The sequence below is a fragment of the Pipistrellus hanaki genome (genome assembly GCF_964339955.1).
Source record: "Pipistrellus hanaki genome assembly, chromosome: 8".
NCBI lineage: Eukaryota > Metazoa > Chordata > Mammalia > Chiroptera > Vespertilionidae > Pipistrellus > Pipistrellus hanaki.
This window is the reverse complement of record NC_140510.1, coordinates 55214479-55232966: the sequence shown is the minus strand read 5'-3', so window position 1 is coordinate 55232966 and position 18488 is coordinate 55214479. Positions and strand designations below refer to the sequence as shown.

The 18488-nt window shown below is 53.2% G+C and overlaps 1 protein-coding gene across 1 annotated transcript in view; it reads left to right on the top strand.

Annotated features, from left to right (window-relative positions):
- The first annotated feature begins 50 nt into the window (after positions 1–50).
- TWIST2 (twist family bHLH transcription factor 2) overlaps positions 51–18488 on the top strand; it is a 37986-nt gene continuing 19548 nt past the window's right edge. The window contains exon 1 of the mRNA XM_084891371.1: positions 51–742. Within this exon, the coding sequence (XP_084747497.1) occupies positions 217–699 (483 nt within the window). The 5' untranslated portion in view covers positions 51–216 and the 3' untranslated portion in view covers positions 700–742. The remainder of the gene's footprint in view (positions 743–18488) is intronic.

Genomic DNA, 18488 nt, shown 5'->3' with positions numbered 1-18488 from the left:
GCCTCTGCTCCTGACAACTATTTAGCCACCCAGCCCCGGCTAGAGTTTCCAAAAAAGTTACAATAACTTCCTCTCCCGGAGACCTCGGTTTTGCACGAGCCGGCCTTGAAACCAGACTCCGGGGGAGCGTGCGCTCCGGCGACCGACCGCGGGCTCGGCCAGCGGCGCGCGCTCGGCGGCCGGCGCCCCCGGCCCCACGCGCGCTGGGCGGGCGCCATGGAGGAGGGCTCCAGCTCGCCCGTGTCCCCCGTGGACAGCCTGGGCACCAGCGAGGAGGAGCTCGAGCGGCAGCCCAAGCGCTTCGGCCGGAAGCGGCGCTACAGCAAGAAGTCGAGCGAAGATGGCAGTCCGGCCCCCGGCAAGCGCGGCAAGAAGGGCAGCCCGAGCGCGCAGTCCTTCGAGGAGCTGCAGAGCCAGCGCATCCTGGCCAACGTGCGCGAGCGCCAGCGCACCCAGTCGCTCAACGAGGCCTTCGCCGCGCTGCGCAAGATCATCCCCACGCTGCCCTCGGACAAGCTCAGCAAGATCCAGACGCTGAAGCTGGCCGCCAGGTACATAGACTTCCTCTACCAGGTCCTGCAGAGCGACGAGATGGACAATAAGATGACCAGCTGCAGCTACGTGGCCCACGAGCGCCTCAGCTACGCCTTCTCCGTGTGGCGCATGGAGGGCGCGTGGTCCATGTCCGCCTCCCACTAGCGCCCGCCGCGCCACCCACGTCCGGACCGGCCGGCGCGCCAGGGTAGGTGCTGCGCTCGCGTGGGGCGCCCTCCGCCGCGGGGGGCGGGTGGATGGCGGGACCCGCGCATCCCTTCCCCCGGAGGCGCGATGGGGAGCCCTTTTCCTCTTAGCCACAGACGGGAGTCGGTTGGGGAGCTCTCCCGTCTGTCCCAGGGGCGCCCTGGGGCCTTTTACAAACTCACATGCAGGGTGTCTATCCGAGAAGGGCAGACTGGCAATGGTCGCATTTTCCATTCTTGGGGTCTGTGGGTGACTTTGGGGGGAGTGAGCATCAGAAGAACCGCCTGGGGGGTGGGGTGGCCAGAGGCAGAGAGGTGGGGACCAGTTGCCCTTTGGGTCCCTCCTGGTGGTGGCGGTCGTGCAGGGTGGTGGATTCTCGCTCTTCTTGGGAAGCGAGCACCCAGGTCTCCCTGGCAGTCCTGTTCTGTGGTGGGCGGGTCCGGTGGGCGCCGGGGTGCGCACCCCGAGCCCCCAGGTTTGCCTGGAGAGGGCTGGAGGACGCTGCCCCGTGCTGGGGGCTCCGCGGCCGGGGCAGCCCAGGAGCCGGGGGTGCCCTGGTGCACTGAGTGCGGAGGGTGGGTGAAGGCGGATGCGCGCAGACTGCAGCGCGGTGGCCAGGGCTGACACCGCTGCTGGGAACCCCGCTCCCCGCGGGCAGGTGGAGCGGGGCTCGGAGCTGGGAGCCTCTGTTCCCAGCCTTGAACCTGCTCCATCTAAGAGGGGGCTCTGCCCCTGCCGCTTCCCCGCGTCCAGCCTGCGAAGCAGCGCCGGGGTCCTGGCGGGGAAACAGGCTTGAGGGGAAGGAGGGCCGGTTCCGTGCGGGTAGGTCCCGCGGGAGCAGGTACAGGGGACGCAGCTGCCAGGAGCCCCGGAGGAGTCCTCCTCTGGAAGAGCGTTCAGGGGCCGCCAGCGCCTTTTCACCAGACACCTTGGAAGTCCTTTCAGAAGAGCTCTAATCGCGGAGGCGCCGCTTTCCAGAGGACTCGGGGCTATGGCTCCCGCGGGCCATGGAGGGGTGCAGGATTTATTTGGGGGGGGGGTGTTAAAAAAATCCTCCCTACTCTGTATGTTTAGTTTCTTGCTCACCTTGCAATGTTTTCTTATAAAAGTCTCTGCTTCGCACAGAAGGAATTTAGATCACCCAGGAGCGAGCAGCCGCCCACTCTCCCAAACAGATCTATTTCTTTTTTTTATGTGGTTCTGTAATATCTGCAAATGCGTTTGTTGTGCCCACGAAAAGCTGATGTAGCTCAGTTGGATTTTATTTTGTGAGTTTTGTTTCTGTGCCACAGAGAATTCTGATGATAGAGCCCTCGAAAGTAAGGACCGGTTTATAGGTCTTTAACAACGAATTTCAGCAGAGAATAACTTATGGGAAACTGCTCCGATCTTTGTCAAAAGCAGATGGAAAGTGTCTCAATCACATATTTCTTGGGAAAGAGGGTTTGGATTGGCTGAGGACTGAAATGCTGCAGTGGGATAATGCATTAATTCTGGGTTTTGCTGCCTAAATTATGAGCTCCCATTAGTCAATCCCATTTACCCTTTAGACCATCCATAGTTTATAGCACAGATGAAATAAGAACAAACAGATGAGGAATGTCATCTTTTAAAAATATACACACATAGCTTTGTTTAAGGAAAATGCCAACAGAATTTTCGTTAAGACTTTCCTCCAGAAAATTATTGAAAACAAATACCAGGAGAGATATACCTCGATGCAGAATTTAGTAGGGTCATTTAAAATTCATTACAAAATAACTGCATTCCTAACACTGACATAGATCACAATGAAAGATTATATAAAAACAAAAGGCAGTACTTGTAATCAGTAAATGATAAGTGTTAAGAGTTTGTTTGGGGGGGAAAAATCCTTAAAATGTAACAGATAACACATCGAGCTGGAGAGCAAATGATCTCTATGGAGCCCATTTATTGATATTTTTATAAAATTGAATCTAATTGACCAGTTTCTTCAAGTAGATAGATACCCACCGTGCCCGAGAAGAGGGGGTATGCAGGTATTCTTGATGTAGGAATAATCTGGGCACACCTTGTGTGTACTTGCCGGGCGTATGAAGCAAAAACGTTGCCTTCTTTTTGCTTTGAACCCATTAGTCTCTATGAGAGTAATCAATCACCATTGGTTTGATTTCCTGAATATGTTGCTAAATGCCCTTTGTTATTTACCTGTAACATTTAAAAGAAACACTAGTTATATGTATCACCAAAGAATTTCTAGACTTTCAGGAAATGGTATGTGATTTTAATTTCTAATGTGAGATGTTTTCACATATGTATACATATATATATATATTTTTTTTTTTCAAAACCGTGTCTATGTGAACAGCAGCAATGATAAAGAAGTCTAAATTGCCCCTTGCTATAGAGACACAGGAAGTCGTACGGCTGGTGCTGATATTTTCCCTGACTTTCTTCTTTGGCCTGGCATTTAAAAACACAGACAATAAATCAGGAGTCTTTGGACAATCAGCTGGGTTCATCTAATGGAAAACTCTTTAAGGAGGTTTCAGTATTTTCATGAAATGCCTGCGCTTCAGGAGCAGGGTCCGAGGCGCTGGGTATGGCGGGTATATGGAGGTGACGATTACTTATCGGACATGGCCCCTTTTGTTCTGTTTTTTGGCTAAAGAAAACATCTTCTCTAAGTTCTGCAAAGTATGTGCAGATTTTTAGTGGGTTACCATACTCTGCAAACTAGTTTTTCTCCGAGAACTGGTAGTTACTTTGGAGGGCAGAGTACGACCCTCTCAGTATCCAGTATGTGCAAGCCTTTCCCTCCTTCCTGTAATTCACTTCTTGGAGGTGTTTGCTAACTGCTATAATTGGATTGCTAGCTGGTTTCAAAAGAAAATGAATTCCTCGTGGAGAACGGAAATGCAGAATTTCAGTAGAGCTTTTGATTGGTCAGAGGAAGCAGAGTGAAAGACTGAGCTACCTGAATTATACGTGATGTTTCCTTATAAAATACACATCGGTAAGATCCGATGTAGGGAGTTGGCCTCAGTCATGTGGCTATTGTTCCCTTGAATGTCAGTAGAACGTCTGGCGGTCCATCGGGCCAGAGTAGGGGCTGGAGGGTGGCCGTTTGAGGTCCATTGAAATATAGTTCTGTACCGAGCTTTACTAAAAGCTGCATATTTTCAGACAAGGCTTGAGCCTGAAAAAAAAACCCTGAGTTTTCATCATCCCCACTTCACTGTATCCCGGACAGACGGCACTGATGCCGGATTCCTTTTGCCTGGCAAGAAGCTCATAAAGTAAACTCTGTGAGCCGAGCACTATAACTCATAGTTTTAGTTTAAAGCTGGGTTTAAAAAAACAAATATTTTAATAAGCCAATTTTAAAGGCTGAACTTTTATGACAGTTTTTAAGCTTCGTGTATATATTCATCTATTCTCACTGGTGTCTTTAAAACCCATGAATGCACGCTGGAATGTCTGTTTATATTTGTGTCTTTTCATGGGAAAGGATAAATGTGCTGCAAAAGGCAAACCAAAGACAAAGCCCTGCACCAGCGGAGAGTTCACGAATGAGGCAATAAAACTCCAAGATGAGATGAACGTGTGACTGTAGCCAAGGAACAGAAAGCCATAAAGAAGCAATAGCATCTAAGAGAGATAGACAGGGGTGCAGTCAAGATGAAATACTAAAAGCAGAAACTGCTTAACAAGGTGTTCCACGTGGCCACCTGAGGCTGTGCACGTGACAGGGTTGTATGGGAAGGAACACACACACACACACACACACACACACACACACACGGTGCATGTAAAATTGGAGAAAGTGGAACAGGGTCTGGAGATGGCGTAATGTCAGCCTCCTGGCTGTGACATTGGAGGGAGGGCTGCAAGATATTAGCCCTGGAGAAACTGAGTGATGTGGTGATGGGATCTCTCTGTGTTATTATTATTTTTTTAAAATATATTTTATTGATTTTGTACAGAGAGGAAAGGAGAGAGATAGTTAAAAACATCGATGAGAGAGAGTCATCGATCAGCTGCCTCTTGCACACCCCCTACTGGGGATATGCCCGCAACCAAGGTACATGCCCTTGACCGGAATCGAACCCGGGACCTTTCAGTCCCCAAGCCGACGCTCTATCCATTGAGCCAAACCGGTTTCGGCTCTCTGTGTTATTTCTTAAAACTTCAGGCGAATCTGCAATCATCTCAAGTAAAAAAATTTAAAAGGTATTCCACAAGGATTAAATTTTTTTCTACATTCAAATGACCAAGTTACTATACCTTATCTCAGAGTAATAGACTAAAAATACGCTTTGAGAAAATATCCCTTTTTCCTGATGTCATTTGTATTGTTACTCTTCTTTTCGGAACATGAGGAATCTCAACACGTTTCCAATATTTAATCAATCAGAAGTGTTTCTTTGTAATTCTTTAAAGAGTAGAATTCCAGAAATCTTACAAAAATACCAAGCAATATTTGTTCCTATTCTAATAAAGAATATTTTTTTTTCAAAGAAATATTAGGAAATCCTTACCTGAAACTGGCACATTTGCTTTTAGCTAGTTGACTTACATCAGACACACACTCTTTTAAAGGCACGGATTCATAAAAATTATTCACTGCGCAGTGTAGACTCTAAAGGTTTAATATTCAGAGCCACACACAGTTAGAAGGAGGGAGGAGAGAGAGAAAAAGAGAGAGATCAAATCCTCAATTCAGTCATGGTTATTTTAAATTAATATTTGTTTGTCCTGGGAACACATTTGTATTTGGTTCAGCGGTAAACCTCGGAGTGCAATTTAGTTACATTAAGTGTGCCTACTTTCATGTTAGCTGGAATGCAGGGACACGGGACGGGAGAGCAGTGTGATTTTCGTGCTGAGGTAAACCCGGACACAGTGGGATTTTTCTCCAGTGATTACTACTAACGGTTGTCATGTTGAAAGGAGGCTTGACTCAGAAACTGGGAAAGCCGGCATGTAACTTCATTCTGACCAGAGAGGCATTTTTAGTGGTTAGTTGAAAATAGAGTCATTTTGAATCAAAACAGTGTTTTACATGCTTTGAATACCTATATTATTTTATCTGCAACACGGCTTCTTGGAATCGCACTCTCCTGTGATTGTGGGTAAGAAAGCACATGAGGGGTCTGAGCGTGCGCTGTCTACGGAGGCTGTTTGTGGTTCACCCGTTTCTCATCGGGATGCCTCTGTTATCTGACCAGGGAACGAGCTTGAGGACTAGCTTCTCACGACACCTCCTGCGGAATTGTAATTTTACTTCTCAAGTCCTGAGAGCAATGCCTTTCCCGTCAGGCACGACTCTCCTTCCTTTAGGTCAGAATTTCTTCATCAATTAAAGGAAGGGCAGGGTTGAACCCAGAGAGCTTTCAGTTTTCAAATTCAGTTATTCTGGAAAATATCACTTCCTTTTAGCTCACATTCAGCATTTAAAAAAAAAAAGAAAGAAAGAAAGAAAGAAATAGCCACCAGGATCTTTGGGAGGGGGGGGGGGGCTTGTAAATTCAGTGATGTTGTCTGGCGTTGGGATGCGTAATGCTCACTGTTTAATTCCATGGCGAGCTTACATTTGTTTTTCTGGCTGTGCAGGTCTGGTGTGTGACTGACGGGAAAGATCTGGGCAAAAACCTTGATTTTTATTAACCCTTTGATGGTGACCAAGCATCAGACCCCAACTACACGGCTGAGGTTTGTGGGGTGGTCGACCCCAGAGCCCTTCCCAAGTGCCTGGCCGCGCAGCTCCGACCGGACACGGAGGGCTGGCCTCTGGCTTGTAGAGGGGAGGCATCGGGAGCCATTATGGACTTCCCCACGGAGAGCAGATGCCCATACTTTTGTCGTGAATGCTGCTTCTCTGTGCTATACAAGTAAACCGCCCGGAGCCTTTCTGTTAAACTCCCTGGGAGTATGCCTCTCTTCTCGAGAGTTCGAGAGCTTTCTGCCTGCTTCAGAGGCAAGGGGGGGCTCCCGGAGAGGCAGCTTGTAAAAGAAACACACTCCCTAAAAGAAAACACGGCCCGGGTTTACAGCCGGACTCGGCGGCCGCGGCGGTTCTTTGTGTGTTCCACTCCGAACATTCTGTAAGTCACAATGCAAACAGGCGGCGTGCCCCTTCAGTCATGAGATCTGGAAACAAATGTCGAGCTGCTCTTTCCCTCTGGGAACCGCAGTGCTCCCAGGAGCGTTGGTTTGCAGGCGCGCTGAAGGCTCAGAAGTGAAAAGCCTCGGGCTCCGTGTGACTTTCCGGACCTGGGGGTGCGAAGGTGCCTGTCCCCTCGTCCTCGCCTCCCCTGCCTTTAATGTGGAGCAGCAATAGCCAGCCTCGCAGCCTCGCAGGGTTAGCAAGATCTACACCCTCCCTGGGTCAATTCCAGAGAGGCTGTGTGAAGTTAAAATCCTGTTGCAATGAGATTGCCTCGGTAACACACGTAAGGCACCGGTCACATTTGGGAATGCCCCGGTCCCTGCGCGTGGGGAAGGGACGGAGGAAGAGTGTCTCACTGGGTTGGACTGATGAACAACGCCTTCACTGAAGACTAACGAATTGACATCATTCCAAATTGCATGCCGCAGCATCCATATTGGTTCCAATGAGGTTTCAGAATGCACCCAGCACCTGCCTCCCCGTCTCCTGATACCTGTGAGGAGGAGGGGCCTCCAAAGAGCAGGATCTGACCCTTTGTACACCCTGTCTGTCTGGAGAGTGTTTCTTCTCCAGCCACCCTTCCCTGCTCCGCGAGCTCTCGTCTTTTATTCTTCTTGTTGTTGTTGTTAACCAAGGTCCATGTGGAGTTTTGCAGGACTAGTAAGTAACAAAGAATGAACACAAAGCCCAGCATCCGATCCCAGCACCTTCACACAGGGGGTAACATGCCATCAGGATGCTCCGAGCCCAGGGTTTCTGGGATTTCTGGGCAGCTTGGGAATAGATGCGCCCCACATGCATGCTTGGTGAATCCTTGTTACTATTTTCTAAGAAAATCCTTCCACTGATACTAGAATGGAAGTGCCCCAGAGGTATCTGCCCTAGGAAACCTGGTGTGGTGTTTGTGATGATTTCTCTTGTGCAAAAGGACCTGCTCCGAGGATCACCCACCCCCACGTGGCTCGTGTGGGGACTCCGGGTGTGTCCAGGTCCCTCTGGTGTCATTGTGTAACCAAGAGCCATGCAGCGAGATCTTTTAAGGGAAAAATTAACTTGAGGCTGTTTTGCTGGGTGTTAAATTATTGCCAGTTCCAAAACTCTTTTAGACTTTTTTGAGGGTAGATATTTTATTTTAATTAAACAATAATCAAAAGTCATGGACTACGATGCATTTACCTGCTCGTTTCAACTACTATTATGCTATATCCATCTTTGTTTTATTACATTCCGCAAGTGAACCGTTTCACAGAATTTCATTGTCAGTCAATGCAATCTCCTTGTGTGTTTCCAGTGACCCTGTTAACCCATCATTTACAATTTATAACACGAAAACGGTAATTTCCTCAGCAGTGACAAAGTAAAAGAGGAAACTAGGATGTGGCCAGGAAAAGGGGCGTGTGGAGAGTTTCACAAGGAATGGGCAGTCGAGGGGACGCAGGCTCGTAGGGCAGCCTGTCCCTCCCTCTGCTGCCTGCGACAGGGACGGCCTCTCCCTCCGGCCCCTCAGACACGCGGAGGACAGAGGCTTATCCGGACAAGCGTCCTGCCTCCCTCCTCGGAAAAACGGCACTTTGTAAAAATTCCAACAGGGCGGCACCTGGGCCATGGTGACTTGACAAGGACCCACCGTGCCTTCACCTCTCCTTTCTTCCCAGGCTCCCAAGTTTCCCTGCAAGGGGCCTCGGAGGAACCCCAGAGGTGCCCCTGCCGGCCTGCCACAGTCACCAGGAGCTGCAGGAGCCAGAGCCCTGAGAGCCGGTGGTCGGGGTGGTGGGGGCTGTAGGAGAAGGGTGCTGGGCTAGCCTGCGTGCTCAGTGCCCCAGAGTGACCTGGGGGGACCTCCGATGGCCCTGGCCGGGAGCGGGAGGGAAGACCCTGGTGCTCCACCGCCCTCCTCCTCCGTGGACCTCCGCGCGGACAGCCCCGGAGCTGCTCGCTGATCCGCCCTCAGGTCCCGCTGCCGAATGTCTGAGCGCGAGCCCAGCGCATCTCGGCGTTTGCCAAGGTTAATGAAAGGAAGTGATAACTCAGCATTTATTTCCTCCTCCTGGATTTCGTAGCTGCGGACATCACCCTACGTCAGATTCCTCTTTCAAAGCTTTGGCTCCTCTGAAGACGGCCGGCCTCCAGGAGAAGGCCAGCCCGCCCGCCGTGGGGTCTGCGGGGAAACAGATGAGCCTGGCTCTGCAGAGAGCCAGAGGCCACGTGTCCATCCTGCAGAGCATCCTCCTGCGTGCACGGCGACAGCCTGTGACCTCCGCAGGTGACAGGCCTGCTCCCCGGCTCCCTCCTGAGAAGCATGTCCCTGTGGGGACTCTGCGCACCGAGCGCTCGGACCATCGGCCTGTGGTGTATGTTGTTGGAACATTAGAGCAGCTAGAGCTGAGTGCTAATTGCATAGTTTCACTTTTTCTAGCCAGAAACAAGGAGAGGGAAAGTGAGGAGCGCCATTGGATGCTGGCGGCAGTGCGGGCTCCGGGGCGGCCTCTGTGCTCCCCGCTGCTCCCCCCGCCACGCTCGTCCACGGAGGCAGCGCAGAGCGCTCGCACGTGTGACCACGTGCTGTGGCTGGGACTCTCCACCAGGGATTTTGCAACGTGTTGAAGTCATTGTTTCCAGAATAAACCATGTGTCATTCTTTCCCTCAGTAATGAGCATCTGTGTGATGGAGCATGTGTCTATTTTGGGAAATTTTAATTAGACAGAAGCCAAAGGCTGTTTGTTGCCTTTGTAGGAGCAGGCCAGCCTCCCCGTTAGCCTGCCGGGCGGAACCCATTGTCTTGTGTCCAGGGCATCCGTTCTCCGAAGCAAGACTCCATGGATGTTGGCCATGGCGTGGACAGCACTTTCTGCCTCTGGATCCTTCAATTCTGTGTGGGCTTAGGCAAAGCAAAGCCTCTCTGGGCCCCGGTTTACCGACCGATCAATCTCTAAAAGGACGTGTGAGTTGCCGAGACTGGCTTGGCTCAGTGGATAGAGCGTTGGCCTGCAGACTGAAAGGTCCCAGGTTCAATTCCGGTCAAAGGCATGTACCTTGTTGCGGGCACATCCCCAGTAGGGGGTGTGCAAGAGGCAGCTGATCGATGACTCTCTCTCATCGATGTTTCTAACTCTCTATCCCTCTCTCTTCCTCTCTGTAAAATATCAATAAAATATATTAAAATAAAATAAAATAAAATAAAAGGACGCGTGAGTTTCGGAGAGCCCCCAGTCAGGAAATCCCTCAGCACCGGGGGCAGGGCCACTCCCTCTTAGTCACCTGCTTCCGCACTGGGACCCTCGTTAGTTACTCACCGTTGCCAACAGGGCAGACAACAGGAGTGCCCGTCAGCGGAGGAATGGGCACGTAGACCGTGGTGGGCCACGCGATGGACGGTCACGCCACCGGAAGGACGACACTCACGTAAAGAGGAACCTTGAAGTCATCGCGTTAAGTGGAGGAAGTCAGACTCAGAAACCAAATAGTGTACGATTGCATTGAAATGGAAAACCCCGAACAGGCTCCAGTGGACTGGTGGTCGTCCAGGGCCCGGGGTGGGGAGAGGAGAGGGACAGGGAGGGGAACATGACTGCTTAACTGATGTGGGATTTCTGCTCGGGGCCATAAGAAGGCTCTGGAACTAGCTAGGGATGGTGTTTTCACAACACTGAGGCTTAATTCCACTGACTTGTGCACTTTAGGACGGTTGAAATGATAAATTATATATTTGGGTATTTTACCACCATAAAAAAAAAAAAAAGAAGAAAATCCTATGACTCAGCCCGGGGGCCTCTCTGGTAACCGTAGGAGGTACCATAAGCCTTCAACTTTTCTCCACTTTCCACAGATGTTATCCAGTTTATCCACATGATTCAGTGCTTATCAGATGATTCTCATTTAGTCTAGTTGTGTCTGAGTAAAAGCATTTCCTTTCGAAATCTATTTCCTAACGCGTTCGTTAAAAAGCGAGCTCCCCCAGACGCCTCGGTAACGCGCAGCTCCTGCTCCCCGGGATCCGAGGGGCCTGTCCGTGGCGCCTCGGGAAGCCTCTCCTGGGACTGAGTTCTCGCACCGCCGGGGCCGGGGCCGGGGCCGGGGCAGGAGTGCCCCCGGTTCTGTGTCTCTGCATCTGGTGGGGATGGTCCAGGAGCCGACCACACCCAGCAGTGGGCTCCCCAGGGCCAGACCCGTCCAGAGATCCCCCAGGGCTGCCGCCTCCAGGGCTGATTCCTGGAAAGTGGGGCTCTGGCTCCAGGGCTCTCTCCAGCCCTGCTCTGCTGAGGGCCGGGACTGCAGCCACGCACAGTGAGTGAGCTTGTGGGTGCTGCCCCCAGAGAGAGGGTGAGGGTGACACAAACCATGCCGGGCTCAGGCAGGTTTTCTCCCCTTTGCTCTTTTCCTCGCCTCCTCTCTGCCTCCTCTCTGCCTCCCGAGCCATCTGTGTGCTAGGACCCACCTCGAGGGATGGGCAGGACAGTGCCTGGCCTGTGTTTCCTGGGCCGTGGTTTAGCTCCTTCTTTTTAAAACCCCACGACCTTCCTGGCGTTGAGCAGTCAGCACTGTGGGACCCTCACAGCCACCCAGAGCGTGCTCTGGGCTTGAGGAATGCAGACAGAAGGGCCCAGGAGAACTCAGAACAGACCCCGCAGAAGCTGACCGGGCGGCCAGTGGCCGAGGGTGCTGCTGTTCCCCATTCCCGGTCCTCTGGTCCTGGCAGAGACACCCGCTGGGGAGGCGGGAGGGGAGACAGACTCCCGAGAGCTGCCGAGAGGGCTCCTGGTGGAGACAGAGGCTGGCTGCCGCCACTCCCCTGGTTATGGTAAGTTGTGCCGTGGTCAGACCAGAGGCTGGGTCACCCCGCAAGTCAGACACGTCTTGTCTTGGGGCCCATTCGTCATTGCCGCTAGTCTCCTGGCAGCTGCAGAGCCAACACACTTGGACTCATGGGTGCCGCTCAGCACACGCGCTTTCCCAGGTCACTGTCTCCTCCTTGGTCACCCTGCTGCTTAGTAACCGCGCTGGGGCTCAGTCATGTCCACCGCCTCATGCCCGGGCCCTGCAGCCAGCACACCAGTCACGACAGGTGCATAGCAGGGGAGCTCATCCTTTGACTTTAGAAATGCCATCGAGGTGCCATGAAGTAAGCTGGTACCCTCCCACCTACTCCCATCCTTCTCTGAGTCCCTGAAGCTGGCTGGGCACAGGTGTCGCCATGGTCACCCACTTTCCTTCTCCCTTAGAACATCTGCCGCCAGAACCAATAGGAAACAGGCTTCCTGGTGGGTGTCAGAGGACACCTTGGTTTTGTCCCGTTGAGCTCCCATGGCCCCGTCTAGTGGGGACTGACTCCACAGGGTTGGAACGTAGAGGGCCGCCCGGGATGCTGTCCCACTGAATCCGATGATCATTCCGGGAACGGCTGTGTCATTTATTACTGTCACTTCACAGCCTCTGGATCCTGGAGCTGGCCTTCCAACTTATAGCAAGCCAAGTCAAAGAAAAAGAATTCCCACCACATTAAAATTGTAAGCTTCTAAATACCAAAAAAAAAAAAAAAAAAAGAGTCTGATAATCAGAATTTTACAGGAACTGGGAAGTATTTATGAAGTTTTATAGAAGATCAGTACTGTAATTAGACAGAGAGTCCTTCAAACTTCAAAAGAAAAAAGGCAATTGTACCGCAGGAAATAAGGGAAAATATGGACTTCCAAAAGAAGACATTCATTTGGCCAATAAATATATAAAAAGTGTTGAACTTCAACAACCACCAAGAAATTGAAAATAAAACAGGACGACATTATGTTTTATTAAATTGGAGAAAGTATAAAGATGAGCCCCAGGATTGAGGGAAGGCATCTCTTTCTCAGGGATTCTGATAGACAAGAAACGATTTTAAAATAGGAAACACCCTTTGAGGGCTAACATTACTGCAATGTCCTGGGAAGTTGTTTGAATAAATTGTGGTTTATCCAGATGCTGAGACACGATGCAGTCAGCAAAATTTATATCATAAACAAATATTTAATAACATGAAGGGAAAGGCTACCTGCGGGCAGATCACACGGTCTCAGGTTGAAAATTCCAAGTGTGTGCTCACTCGCGTGTGTTTGTCTCAGAGAGGTGAGAGGGAAGTCTCTAGGTCAGCGATGTTCACCCTTCTTCCTCTCATGGCATCTTCATCCTTCTTCAACTAATTACTGAATTCTGTGACGCACCAAGAAATACATTTTCTGCTGATCCAATTAAAAAAAAAAAAGTATACTTTTGACTCATTCACACCGGACAGCTACTGTTGCATCGGTCATTGTCGTTGTTTTGTTTGACAGCAAACAAAAAGAGGTCCGGGAAAAAGGTCCGGGTCCCTGGCTAACGAGGCAGGCACTGCCGTCTTAAACATTCTCGCAGCACACTGGCTGCAAACCGCTGCTCTAGATCAAAATGTCACGGAAAGATCTTCCTTTCCTTCGCACTGGTCTTATTGCTTTTCTTTCTTTTCCAAATTTTCTGCAAATGCCTGGCATGGCTTTTGAAGTTTGCGAAAACAAGCCAGTGCTTATTGAAGAAAGAGGGGGAGTCACATCCCAGCCATCCCGTCCTCTGCACTGTGGCTCCCTCTGCCCCAAACTCCCAGCCCAGTCCCTCCCGGTGGATCAGGGAGTGCTTTTGCCTCTTCCACCCCCACCTCAGAGAGATGCCCTCCGGGACCTTTCTCCAGCGTGAGGCCTCTGGTTCTGACTGAAGTCATACAAGAACGAGCCTTACGGAATCGACCGTGTGTCTCCTGCGGCCCACAGTGAAGGCCCCGCTTCGTTTACATGCCATGCCTCGGATGTCAGGGAAATTCAACGTGTTCTTCCAGAACGTGGCTCCCTCAGGGACCACGGGCCGGCCTCTGCACACGGCCTTGGTTACAGGACTCATCCTCCTCCCATGGGCTCGCCCTGCCCTCCGTCCCCGCGTCCTCGTTTGTCTCATTTCCTTGTTCTTCTCCGGGTATTCGGGGTTACATATTCTTCAGTGTGAACCATTTCCCATCGGTGGAAGCGCAGTGAACTCACTAACTCTTCCTCTACCCCTCCTCCCAGGGCAGGAGGGCAGGGGAGGCAGGAGGGAGGGCAGGGGAGGCAGGAGGGCAGGAGGGAGGGCAGGGGAGGCAGCCTTGGGAGGGGTTCATACTCACCAGTCACTGGGACAAATGAAAATCCCTGCTTCCTGGAGGGTTCAGGACTGAAGGTGGAGATGTCCCCTTGCCCCACCCTGCGGTCAGGTCTCCAGAACCTGGCCCCTCCCTTCCTATAACGTCTGAATCACACCTGCGCCTCCTGGGGACCCACCACCCTGTGTGTCCAGGCAGAACCCAGGCTCCGGTCTCTCTTCTCAGGTTCTCGGGCATGTGATTTGCACTGGGCCTGCCTTCTCTCACACCCTGGCGGCACTCGCTGTGCTCTTCTGGCACGCTCTGGGAGCACTCTGGCCGGGTGACCAGTCCTCTTCAGAGAGAGGACTGAGATGTTTGTCAGGCTCCATCAGGGCCGGGAAGCAGCCGAGGTTTGGGGGGGGGGTTTGGGGGGAAAGGCCTGGGCCCGCACCTTCCCCGGCACCGAGCTGAGCCTTCACCCTCCCTCCTGGCCACAGCTGCCGTTTGCTGCGGAGACAGCAACCATGAGGTGAAGGCCGGGTTAGTCCCCGAGTGGGCCTCCTGCATGATTCAGCCCGGGGAGCGCAGTGACTCAGAGCCATGGCTTTTGTCTTTGGCTGCAAACAAACAGAGCAGGGAGGCTTTCATGGGACGCCAGGACTCCTGGTGGAGGCAGCTCCCAGCTCCTGAGGGCCAGTCGGATCAAGACCAGATGGGACCAGGGCAGAGAGGCTGGTGCCTGCTGGGCAGAGCAGGGCCGAGAGGTTGGGGTTGGGGGTCAGGCCTTGGCTGCTCTGCAGAGATGTTGGGCCTGGGTCCACCCTGCTCTGGGGTCCACCTGCCCTGGGCCCACCTGCTTGGCCTTCATGGGTACATGCGGAGCACGGTCCCACATCCTGAAAGCCACACCGTCAGGTAAACTCCATAAGCAGTCTCCCTTCCCTGAGCTCCGGCTCTCTGAAGAACGGGGTCCTTGGCTGCTCCCCTCCTCGGGCCAGTAGCGTGAGGCGTGGGCAGGGCTGGGCCTGGGGGTCCATGGAAGGGGACGGGCTCTGACGGGCCGCAGGGAAGCGGAGGTGAGAGCAGGGCAGGTGGCTGGGTGGGCGGCCTCCCGCTCCGGGCCTGGCTGTGAAGTGAGGTGAGGACCTCCTCCCTCTCCTCCCAATGGCGGAGAGCAGAGAAGGAGTGGCAGAGCCGCCCTGGCCGGGAGATCAGGGAACAAAGACAGTGAAGATGCCGCGTGCTGACCGCTGAGCTGGACGCCGACCTTCCCTAATCCCGGCACTTGGCAAAAAGTTATTTTAATCCCGAAAAGGGCCCCAGGAGGGGCTCATCATCCCATTTCCCAGATGGGGAGCCTGAGGGGCTGAGGTAGCTCAGCTAAGGGGTCTATCGAACAGGGGCAGACCAGGAATTGAACCCAAAGCAGATTGTCCAGCAAATAAAACTGCCATCTGTGATAGAAGGGGCCCAGCTCCTGCTGCGGGGACCTGTGTCTCCCTGGAGATCTCTGCCTCAGGGCGTTAGTGACCCCCACACCCACAGGGCATCTCCATGGGGAGGGAGCGAGAGGCGGCCTGGGGCCTGGCTAGGCACCTGAGCATGTCCTATGCCCTGGCCCACTACTTGCAGGGGACCCAGCCAGCGCGCCACTTCCACACACACACCTGGGCGTTTGTGTGTCAAGATTCAGGGGTTTGTGTGTCAGGAGGTGCCCCGGGCCCTGACACGGCCAAGGCACCTCCTGACCACCCACACACCACAGACCATGCCTTTGGATTTAGAGCGCCCAGGGGACCAGACGAGCCTCGGGTTGTGTGGCATTTGGAGTCTGCTGGTTTGGAGTAGACCTTCCTGCTGCGGCATGAGGAATGCATTCCTCCTCACCCACAGACCTCTCTCCCTGGACACGTGTGCTGGAAGTTCTAAGCAGACTTATTGCTCTGGATCATAAGGAGCAGTCCCCCACCCACACGCCAGTGGGTGAGCAGATGCGAACCCCGAGAACGAAATGTTTCCCATCAGCACACAGTGCCCGGCGGGGGCAGGAGGCCCTTCCTCCTGGCCTGTCTCTCGGGCCCTGCTCACAGCCAGGCACCTGTGCAGGGTCGCAGGAGGACCCCATTTCCCTAACAACAGACTGAACTTACTCTGTGTCTGTGGTACAAACACACGCTTTCTCTTGTGACAGGAAGTGCCGTGTTGTATAATTCCCTGGCTGCCTCCGGGGGACACTCCTGGCAACTTGGGGCTCCTGGGGGGTTTGCTGAGCGCAGAGCCAGCCTCATCTTATAGGACCTTTTCCATCCTAGAAGCCAGTGGTAGTTTGCAGAAAGGGAGCTATGAAGTTGGAAGAACACACCTGAATTGCTCTCTGCCAGAGGTGGGGTGTAAGGAGAGAGAGAGAGAGAGAGAGAGAGAGAGAGAGAGAGAGAGGGAGGGAGAAAGAATATGAATGAGAATGGCCATAAATCTAGCAGGGGGCAGAGATACATCCGAGAGATACATCTGAATCTGGGCAGGGGTGTGTGTTTTGGGGAATGAAATGCTGTGCACTGTGTGATGTTATACACACACACACACACACACACACACACACTTCTCACCAGGCTGTATGTGGTGGCTTGGGGAGTGGGGGCAGCACCTGGGAGCATGGCCAACGTGAGCGAGCCCTGGATCCTCAGTCACCGTTACTCCATCACGCCATCACTCGGCTGGGCCCTGGAAGACAAAAGGTGCCATTTCCGGGGCGGGCAGCAGGGCAGCCTGGTTGTGGCTGTCGGTGAGACAGCGTGTTCTGAGCTTGGTGATTCTGCAAGACTGGGGCTCCCACGCTGGCTCCCCGGGCTTGGCAGTGAGTGATCATCACATGCGCTGAGTGATTGTCACAGGATGGACGGGGCATATTCTGAGGGCTCAGCAAGTATTGGGGCACCCCCTGTGTGCCAGGCACAGTGCAGGAACTTATTCATTAAATCCCAAGACAGTCCAGTGACAGGGGTAGGGTTATTCGCTGCCTTTTCTAGGAGGCCAGTATGGGTCTCAGAGGGCTCGACATGCATCAGGCCCAGGCCAGGTGTCCATGGGTGTCTGGGCTGGGACCCACCTATGCCCTCCGACTCTGAGGTGGTGCCTCCACCTCTGCCCAGCCTCCAGGATCCTGTGATCCTGAAGAGAGAACGGTGCCCGCCCCGTGCTCCCTGAGGTTTGCAGGGTGCTGTTGGTTTGGAGACGCAGGGGATAGGGAAGGACCACATTCGATGGCCCGTCAGGGCTGCAGCTGCACGCTCTGCCCTCAGGCCCACCTGGCGGGTGACGGAGGTGGTGAGGTGTGGTGAGGCGTGAAGGATGGTGGTCCTGGTGGTGCAGGGACATGGGGGATGCACATGCCTGACAGCTCAGGTTGTTTCTGGCAGGAAGAGGCCAGAAAGACATGGGTGTGTGCAAAGCTCACTCAGAAAGTGAGCAGCGTGGCCTGTTTACACAGATCGGGGGAGCATTTCCAGGGAGGCGAGGACGGCTCTCAAAGAGGGCTTTCACCAGAAGCCCCTGCGCAGGCCACCGCTGCGTACCGTGGAGATGGCTTCCTGCTCGGGTAGAGCGGGCCGTCCGGGCTCCTGCGCAGGCACCAACAGCAAACACACTCCAACGCAGCTGCAGCGCCCGAGGACGCCTGTGCCTCGAAGAACACGGCAGACAGAGCCGAAAGGCAACCTACCGACTGGGAGGAACGATTTGAAAACCTTGTGGCTGAGATGGGGCTCATACCCAGGAGATAGAAGGAATGTCTGCACTTAACGAAACCCCAAATAACCCGATTCACAAATGGGCAGAGGACTGGGACAGACATTTCTCCAGAGACGATCCACAGGTGGCCAACACGTGCGTGCGAAGGTGCTCGGCATCACTGACCATCAGAGAAACGCAACCGGAGCGGCAGTGAGTGGGCGCTGCACCCGTTAGGATGGCCGCTGCCACCAGACAGAACACAGTGTGAGGAGGGTGTGGAGGAGCGAGCCCTGTGCACGGCAGGCGGGAATCCGCGTGGGGGGAAACAGTTCGACGATTCCCCCAAAACCTAACGGTAGAATTACCATGCGATCGAGCAATCCCACTTCTGGGTGTAAACCAAAAAGAACGGAACTCAGAGTCTTTGGAGAGATACGTGTGCGCCATGTTCACAGCGGCATCACTGACATCCGCCCAGAGGTGGAAGCCACCCCACTGGCCATTGAGGGTCGAATGGACACACTGTGGTCCATTCACACAATGGAGTACTTATGGGAATTCTGACCCAGGCTCCAGTATGGATGCCCCTGAGGCCATCACGCTGAGTGAAATAAGCCAGGCACACAAGGACAAATACTGTGTGATTCCACCAATGGGCGGTGCCTAGAGAAGTCAGATTCAGAGACAGGCTGGGTCAGGGAGAAGGGGGAGTGGTGCAGATGTTTGGTTTTGCAAAATGAAGAGAG